Below are 9,936 nucleotides of genomic sequence, written 5' to 3'. Positions count from 1 at the left end.
GCTAAAAAAAAATACATATGTCAAATTTTATGATACAGGAAAAAAAATTACTACGGTTTGTAGGCCTAATAAAATACGATTTTAGAAAAATTGATTGCCATTCGATGCTGTATTTTGTTCTTGTTTCTTGAGGTAACCGCGGGCTCTGTTGTATCATATTTGTTTGTAATCTTTGGTACATTAAAACTGTTTCCTTCCAGTAATTACAAAGCCGGGAAGCATGTCTTGTTTTTAGAGCGAGTTGTATTGATATATTTTCCTCACCGACCTTTCAAGTAACCGAAACCTGTTACATTTATTCTCGATAATGAAAAACGCAGCGCACCTGACGCCGAATTGAAAATGACTGGCATAGGATATCGCGAAACTCCATACGTTGCCTTAATAATAATTGCCGTTGTTCGCACAAGAGCACGTACCGTGGGCGACACATCTTCCATGCTTAAACGAAGCGGGCAGCGGCACAAAATTGTACCACGGATGCATTAAACACCCGGCATCTCTTTCCATTACACGACTCGTGGCTTTGTGTAATGAATCAAACCTACAGCCTGCCACTGTCATTACGAATGCAAATGGGAGCACAGTCGGAAATTGATATGAACGCGCGGTGAATCAGCCCGCAGAAAACAGGAATAAGCAGGAAAAAACCGTCGCTGTTACCAGTGCAAAAGATGCATATAGCTCTTGACACAAAATAATAATGTCCCGTTTCCCACGAGAGGACTGCATCTTGTGCACATCCCCCACAGTGAGTGCTCGATGATGTGTGATTGATGCTGGACTGCAGTATCGAGGCATCTTCTTTTTCCGCGCTGTGTAGTCGTATAGGGCCTGGGCGTTTTTTTTATAGTAGAAAATGGCGGAGGGAGAACGGGAGGAGGTGAAGTATTCGCGGTCGACGGTACGGGCAACATGCTGTCATCGCCCGCTGCTTATCGTTGGAGTAGTCTGGGGACTGCTGACAGCTATCGGTAAGGATCAGGACTTCGGTCGATTTACCCATTGCGATCTTGTCGATGTTAAGAGATGGGAGAGGTCGAGATGTTTTTTGTGTGTGTGTGAAATTTTCCATGCTTTGCAAAAATATCATGATGCTAGATTGTGAATTTTTGGGTTTGAAAGAGTAGGCACTCAGTAATGATGAAAGTCTGTATTAGTAGATAATGGAGTCTTGAATTATTTAGTATTCTTATTTCGACAAGTAAATTTGAGTTTCATTTCAGAAGGAAAATGGGCTTTGACGCGCGGATTCTTTACAGAATAAATCAAGGAAGGATTAGGGTTTGGGGAATTGCCCATTTCGTTTTTAAAATAAACTGTTTATTATGTAATAAGTCCTGTATTTTTGAATGCTAAATTTGTTGATATCCGAATTAGGGTTAAAACGGCTGGTGTGATTGATATTTCGTACTGATGTATGAGAACTGCACATCTGTACTTAGGTATTAATTGGTTTATCAGTGTCAAGTTGACAAGCACTTGGTATACTTGAGAGTCAACCCGGTGTAGTGAGTCATACTAAAAAAACTGCTGGCAAAACGAGACATATCATTAGAATATAGGCTGTACCGGCAGGCCTGCGTGTGTACCGTCCTTAAGGCCATTTAGGATTGTATTCGTCCGTCGCAAAAATGCACGGGCAGTTTTCCCAGGACAGTTCGGCACGGATCACTGCTCGTGCCTCGCGCACTGTTGTTTCGTAATGATTATAGAGAGACAGGGAGCAACCAAAACCATATCAGGAGTGATACACTTAAAAAAGACACAGTTCACATAAAAAAAACTGTAGTCAGGTTTGATTAGAAACGTACGGTCAGACCTGACACAGCCTCTTTTCTGCATGGATAAGAAATGGGAGAATCTAACAGTTGAAGTATATAATAGGCCTGCTCTTGATATCTGAACTAATCGGTATGTTTTTCCGCTCAGCGTTAAGCTTTCCAATAACGAAGCCAGCCTCTACAGAGTGTGTGCCAAAAAGAGCAACATTCAGAAAACAAATAATTAAAACTATTTAATGTTTTTTTTTCTGTTCAATAAAATTATGTATTACATTAAAGCCTGTGGCTACTTCTCCATCCACTCCTTTTTACCCCATCCATTTGGGTCCCGAGATCCAAAAATACAATCAGTTATTAAGTGAAGGTGTAAATTTTACTTGGGCCACTCTCGCCTGGACATGCTGAATCTGGGTTAAGCATTGAATAGGCATTAAAGTTGGTGACAGCACAGGTGAGAGTGGCCCAAGTAAACTGTACATCCTTGTACTTAATTGATTGTATTTCTGGATCTACGGACCCAATTGGAATGGGGTAAAAAGGAGTGGATTAAGAAATAGTCAGGCTTTAATCTAATATATAATTTTATTGAAGAAAAACAAACATTAAACAGTTTTAATTATTTGTTTTCTAAATGTTGCACTTTTTGTTGGGCATGCTATACAGGGTGAGTAAAAAAAACCCGAAACCCAAATGTCGAGACTATTGTTTTAGTGAAGTTCTGCATGTAGCACTTTCAAAATCTAGGATATGAAAGCCCAATTCATAAACTTTCCTTAAGTACAAGAATCATTCAAATCACTTATGTACTTTTCAAGTTACGGAATTTTAAACACAACCACCGTTTTAAAGTAGTGTCCACGGATACAAAAAAAGGTAAGTGTTCTTTCAGCAAAGTACACAAGTGATTTGAGTGGTTCTTGTACTAAAAGAAATCTTATGAATTGGGCTTTCATATCCTAGATTTGGAAAGTGCTACATGCAGAACTTCACTAAAACAATAGTCCTGACATTTGGGTTTCGTTTTTTTTTTACTCACCCTGTATACGTGAGCCAAACAACTTTTAACGGACAAAAATTACGACTAAGTTAAGCTGCCTTCGTCTGACCGGCTGGTTGTGATATTAATCACTTGGACACATTAGGTGTAATTTTGACTTGGCTTTTAAAAACCTATATTGTGAATGATTTTCGTTTTGTAGGCCTTATTGCTGTTGGAATTCATACTCTCATTACCTCTGCGCTATTCTGGATCGGCATCTACCTGGTGTAAGTATACATTGGACAAACAAGCGTGCAGTATATAATGTGCATTTGAATATACAGGGTGTATAAAAAGGTCATCCAAAAATAAGTTAAGAATTTGAACACTGTCAAAGTTGCTTCATGATCGTAAAGGGTAGTTCATCAGCTATCCATGCACTGATACCTTATATGCATCTCTTCAGTCACGGATGACCGAGCACTATTAATTTCAAATCAATGGCCAGAAAACCTCTTTTTTTTTCTTCAAAGTTTGCTGAATAAGACAAGTGGTGAGTTATTTTATTTTGTTAAAAAGCTGTCCGAAGAATGTGCTGTCGCTGTGGTCTAGTGCGTTGAAAGGAGTGGGTTTTTTTCAAGGCGTCCTGAAAAAAATGGTGCATGTAAACGCCTCCATTTTTGCTAATTTACAAAAATGGATGTTTACACCATCTTCAAGGTAACAGATTTAGCTTGAGAATACCGTTTGTGTTATTGAGATTGCTTTTGTAAATCCAAAGATATGTTTGAATAACAGCAAAGCCAAGAAACCCATTTTGTGCCACTTTTTGTGAAGCAGTTAAAATCAGTATAGTCCTAGTCTAAAACCAAATCACTTTACTGTTAGTGATTTTAATATTTTTAAGCAGAGTGTGCAATATTTATTTATATTTAATTAAAGTCTGTCATTGAAGTTTTAAAGAAGTGAACCTGTCTGTACTAAATTGTTTCAACATAAAAACAAAACCCTATATTGTCGTGTGAATGGAATGTTTGTCATTGTCTGATCTTTGAAGCACTCGCTTCCTAAAAGTGGCACAGAATGTTTTTGTTTTGGCTTTGCGGTTATTCAAACATATCTCTGGATTTACAAAAGCAATCTTAATTAAACAAACGGTATTCTCAAGCTAAATCTGCAACCTTGAAGATCGTGTAAACATTTGCAGTAAATTCCGGTTGTAAATTGACGAAAATGGCGGGGTTTACATGTACCATTACTTTCAGGACACCCTGTACACCCTGCACAGAGGGTGGCAGCGGGGCACACACCGCCACAGAATCAACTATAAATTTCCGAATGATTCAGGAATTTTGGCATGCAATTTCATAAGTAGACGAGAAAATCAACCTTGCAAGGCCCATATGTTTCAGGCTTCTAGTCCAGCCTACTGCGAGCACCTGTAGAATTGTTTCTCAAACCCTATAAATTAATTAGTCGTTGTCCCCCGGTATTGAGACGTCTGAATGTTTGGTGTTGAGATGCTTGCAGTGTAGCCCTTAGTAATCCACCAACTTAAGATTAATTTATCGCTATACAAAACATCTTCCACAGAAAGAGTCCCTCGTGAATTGATGTTTATTTCTAACAGAAAGTTAAATCACAGCATAAGGGCCTTTATAAAAGAAGACTTGTTAGTTCAGTCCATATAACACGAATTAACGTGATCTTATTTTCTTACACACAGCGTCGTGGGCGGGATCGTCACTGTGCTTGAGGTGGGGCTGATCTTCGCAAACTGCGGATGCTGCAGGTGAAAGCAACCACACGTACCCACCCAAGTTTACGTTACATACCAAGTGTGGACTTTCCATTGCTTTCGTGTAGTTAAGAAAAACCAGTGAAAAAAATCAGTTTTCTCAAACTGTGAAATTTCTTTCAACCCAATTTTTTTCTATGATTCCCTTTAGTGTTTCTCTTCATTGTGCTACAGATAAACCTAACCCAAAAATGCCTCTAAACCTGTTTTCCAGAAATGGGGAAACACTGTGTGGACTTGCCCAAGTCCGCACAGCGTCTCCTCTACCTGGTTTATGTGGACCTATCTTTTGTTCAGAAGTCCACACAGTGAATGTAATGCCTGTACACCTAGACTCGAGAAAAAAATCTACTCGTATACTGAACACGGTCAATACATGATCCCTAAAATTCCTCAAACTGCTACAAAATGCACGAGAAAGTATCTAGATTCTAAACATTTCCCAGGGAGATGAAGGCTCAGTATACCAGGACTGACATGTATCAACCTTTCTATGCCGTCCTATGAGGGTATTGTTGACACAATGTCTTGGAGATCTCATGCGACAGTTTTTTTTTTAATTATAACTAATTTGCCAAAGCTCCGGAAGCCATTATGCGTTTATGCGTGCAAACAGGCGAAAGAGGGCGCCATAATTAGGGTGATCCTGCCGGGAGGGATAGTGGAATTTCAAATGGGCACTAAAGCCAAGGGCCCCAGTGCTGTTTTTGTTGTTGTTGAGAGGATTAAAAAAAGAAAAGGTCCTCTACTATATCCAAAACGCACCATCGTATAAGTACCCACGCCACAATGGCGCCCCCACCATTCTAAACTTTTTAATCTTATCTCATATCACATTATTATATCATACCAATCATGCGATATGTTACACGCATGCGTATTATGGTAAATGACTTGATCCGATTGCAGAAGAACAACAATTGCTGCGAGGATCACGCTAGCCGTATCGTGTGCTTTCAGCACTCACGGGGTTGCTCCGGCACTCCCCCTTCGCCACGCGCCGTTCAAACCCAACCACGCCCTTCCAATCAAGGGCGGATCCAGAACACAATGGGGTGGCGAAAATACTTGGTCCCCAAAAAAGTGGGTCCAAAAAATTATGGAGTGGGGTTCGGGGCCCGCTAAAGGGCCCCGAAATTTTTTTTGGATTCTAGATGCTCTGTGGTGCGATTTGAGACAATTTCTGACCACTTTGACCATTTTTTTCGAGGAAAAGATGGTGGTGTACGCATGCCTGCATTTATTGCGACGTCTATGGTGTACTTTAAAGGACACCTATCTGTTATCGTCGTGCGTGTGTGCAGCTCCGTCGTGCCTGTGAGCAGGTCCGTCGTGCCTGTGAGCAGGTCCGTCGGAGCTCCCCACACGCACGACGATAACAGATAGGTGTCCTTTATAGTACACCATAGACGTCACTTAAAAAAATTTACAAAATTGGATTAGTTTTGTTGGGAGGGGGGCATGGCCCCCGTTGCCCCCCCCCCCCGGATCCGCCCTTGCTTCCAATTAATCCTCCTTAACTCAACCTCGTCCCCAGTGCTTACTTTATTTCCAACCTAGTTTCCAATAGTAAACCCTGGATAGGAAACTTTCTTCCTGCATCCTGATTCGATACGGCAGTTGGCTAGTAACGGATTTTTGACGTGTACTTGGTGTTGTTATTCACAACGTGCAGGACGTGTTTTCGCGATTTTTCGTCCACGCCTTCTCGAAAATACTCATTTCCTTCCCAATTTGTTCATATTAATATGAAATGTAATACTACATGTTGTCTCGGTAAGATCGTAACACTTTAATTAAATAAATCGTGTTTTTCGTAACTCACGCCATGCTCGCACTGCGACGAATTGTTTTTACCCCAGACACCGCATACAAAAACAAACGCAAATGTAACGCACAAGCAGGCACCAGACTATTCCTCATTTGCATACGTGTTCAAAATATCTTGCACATGCAAATGATCCAATACCAGGGTGAGAGAGCAGGTAGTGATGGGCGCGTACTGCTCGACACCCTGGGGTCGAGGTTGTCCTTAACTCGAATTCCTCTCTTGATAAAAAAATCAATCTTGTTTCTTGCGCAGAGACAAAGGATGTTGTCAGAAGTTTGGCAGACCAGTCCGTTGGTTCGACACGTGGAAGCGAGGCTGTCTGTACGTGCTCTTCGGCATCGTGTGCTTCGTCGGCGTGTTTCGGATCACTCTTGGAATCATATGCGGTAAGATCTTAGCAACTTTACACATCCAACCCAGAAACGATTCCCGGCGATCATTTTTTTGGGTAATCATTTTCTAACTTTTCAATCATGGTAGGTAATAATCCAGAAGTTTTTAAGGTTGTTATATTAATAGAAGTGCAAATGTTTGTGATAATGTGTTTTTTTGTGTGTGTTATACAGGCGTGATGCTCGTTGTGGGAGGTATCGTCTACATCCTGAAGACATGCAAAGACCGCCCTCTATCGAAGACAAAACGGGGAGACGTTGACAGGAAGCAACTTGCCGAGGAATTCATGGGAGAACAGCGAGCCTGATTGGGGCGCCCACTTACAGTGGGGGCCTTGCATGCATGCGCTTATAATTCTTTGTTTAAACATAAGAGAAACTGATGTCATTTTAAAGCAATTGGCTAAGTGTGCAGGCCAGTAAATCGATTTGAAATTGCCTACGCCGGCCAAATCACGATTTGTATGTTCTAAAATTATTTAGTATTAGAGCATTTGGGGGGCTGTGAACTTGATGATTTGTAGAAAAGAAGGTTGGAGGCCGTGCAGAGGACTGCAAGCTCGTATTTCTGTGAAATGTGGATGATGATTAGGCCCTGAAATGGCTCTATTTTGCAAGGGAGCGTAGGCGTCCATTTTCAAAATGGCGATGGGCTTCAGGATTGCTTTTAGGGGTGATCATCTTTGGATGGAATTTTCTCCTTAAAGTCATTGGTAAACCCCCAGAATATGAACAGAAAATGAAAGATAATGAAATAAGCTTTAATGTGATGTACGTCTTGAACAGCTCAGAGAGTTTTGAGTATTTTTCCTGAATTTCTGAAGTGAGGGAATTTATCATTGGGGTCTATGGAAATTTATTTGCTGGTCTGCAACCCTATATAGGTCGCTTGTGCTGCATCCATTTTGAGGTGTGTGCTTTTGCTTAACAGGGTTACGCCCGGGCAGACCTTTTGTGCCCTCATTGTTAATGAATTAACATAACAAAACACACCTCAAATATGGGTGCTGAATGCAATCGGTCTGTTGATAAGTTGCGACAACCGGCCATGTTTTCCCAAACGGTGTGCGGCGATCTCAGTGTATATGCGATTAGGTGTGCAGACTTGTAAATAGGCCCAGAGTTGCCTATACGCCGGCCGAATCACGATTTATACGCCCACAAATTCTCAGGTATAATAGAGGGCCATGAACTTGAGGATTTGTAAAAAAAAACCTTGAAAAAAAAGAAAGGATGGGAAGAAGCCATGCACATTAGGGGTGCAGACATACAATAGACACAGAAGTGCCTACCCCAGTTAAATGACGATTTGTGTGCCCTCCATTTCTTTGCTATTGGAGCATTTTCATGAATTTGAATGTTGGGTGGATGCCATACACTAGAGCGAGCTCGTATTTCTCTGAAATTTAGATGAAATTGGGCCCTAAGATTACTCTTTTTGCAATAGAGTGCAGGCATCCCTTTTCAAAACGGCGAGGAGCCAGCGTGGACTACTTGTAGGGGCAACCATCCGATTGGATGGCATTTTCTCCCAAAAGTAATAAGGTTACCACCAAAAAAAATTAAAAGAATATGAAAGATGATGAAATAAGTTATAGGTTGAACCTTGAAGTGTTGCGAGTACATATATTTCAAATATTATTACTTATATCTATGAGAGTCGATTTACAGGTCTGCATCCTATGATCTAAGTACGGTACATAGACTTTAGGCACGTGAGGGCATTGCGTGTATAGGAATCATCAAGTTTCTATCCGAAGTAGAATTTGTAGAGGGCGCCCTCTTTTCACGACGGCAACGCGATCACGTCAGTCTTCATTGTTGATATGCTTTGCCTTATATACTTTTATGTAAAAACGTGGTAATAAAACTACCATTAAAACAAACAGGTTTTTATGCGTCGTTGGGTGCTGCAAATATGCTGCTAGATTTTGAGTGCGGATAAATTTCCTGCAACGTATTTGACTGTTTTTTTAGCCGAAGGGGGCGCTGTTCCAAATGTTGGCCGGCCGGCATCTCGATTGCTGATGACAATGCATGTATTACCTTGATATAAATGTCTGGATATTTGTAAGCTTTAATCTTTAAGATATTATAGTGTCTGTTTTTTTTCACAGTGTCATTCGTCGTTAAAAGAATTGCAGACTGATTAAGCCTTGAATATTTATCTCGGTTATTAGATCGTAATTGTTACTCTCGGAATCCCAAAGAGTAAAAATTCACTCCATTCAAGTGAAGATTCACTCCTACAGTCGGAAACTAGGGACTACACGTTTTAGAGTGAAATTCCTTCAATGGAAAAAATCGAGTTTTCACTCAAACCTCGACTGAAGTGGTGCTTTTTCAGCCTATTTGAATTGATAATGAGAGTGATTTTCACTCTAAAACGTCTAGTCCCCAATTTCACTCTTTAGAATGTAGAGAGTAATATTTTGATGTGATTTACTTTTGTAGTTTTATTTAATTGGGGAAGACCCGTTTCATGGGCTATTTGGAGATTGTTTTCCCAGTGGTAATGATATACTGTACCAATCATGAGACACTTTGACGTTATAAGAGGAGAAAACAAACCTTGGCGTGCTGCTAGTGATTTTACTACTTTATGAAGAAATTACAAATAATTATATTGTTACATACTGAGCTGATGGCTCACACTGACATGGGCAATCATGTAAAACAACCACCACTTTTGAGTTTTTGTTTTAATTGTTCCAATAAAACTTTTAAAAGGGAGTATATGACCTGACTACTCAAAATTTGTAGCAGGTTGTGACAACAGAATTAGCCTATTGCATCATAACAGCGAATCCGAATTAAGGCCAAAGGTCTCCGGTTTCTGGTATGTGCGCGCGTCGCCGTAGCCATGCGCGTCGGCAAAATGAAACAGTTTTGATGATGATGTCTCAAAACCGCCAAACTCACTGGTTTGACTGGAATCCTGCTGCTGCACAATTTTAACGTGATTTAAAATTGGGTTATGGTCGAGAATAAGCTTTATGTGGCCTCTCTGGACTCCCATATATTTGCACTAAGTTTAGTCGGGCACATTTTGCAGTCATCAGCCGACATTTGAAGCAAAAAAATCAGGTAATAAAAAAAAAAAAGCCGCGTCACCGCACCACTCTAAATGTAAAACAAAATAGGTGTGCTCG

General features: G+C 40.6%; 1 protein-coding gene across 1 annotated transcript; it reads left to right on the top strand.

Annotated features, from left to right (window-relative positions):
• The first annotated feature begins 481 nt into the window (after positions 1–481).
• LOC119740496 lies at positions 482–7,359 on the top strand. Its single transcript, XM_038215818.1, has 5 exons — positions 482–974; positions 2,984–3,050; positions 4,490–4,555; positions 6,645–6,778; positions 6,959–7,359. Exons 1-5 carry the CDS (start codon positions 860–862, stop codon positions 7,090–7,092), a joined length of 516 nt encoding a protein of 171 aa, XP_038071746.1. The 5' UTR covers positions 482–859; the 3' UTR covers positions 7,093–7,359.
• The last annotated feature ends 2,577 nt before the right edge of the window (positions 7,360–9,936 follow it).

This window comes from Patiria miniata, unplaced genomic scaffold, assembly GCF_015706575.1.
Source record: "Patiria miniata isolate m_02_andy unplaced genomic scaffold, ASM1570657v1 HiC_scaffold_5, whole genome shotgun sequence".
Lineage (NCBI taxonomy): Eukaryota > Metazoa > Echinodermata > Asteroidea > Valvatida > Asterinidae > Patiria > Patiria miniata.
This window is presented reverse-complemented; position numbering and strand designations above follow the sequence as displayed.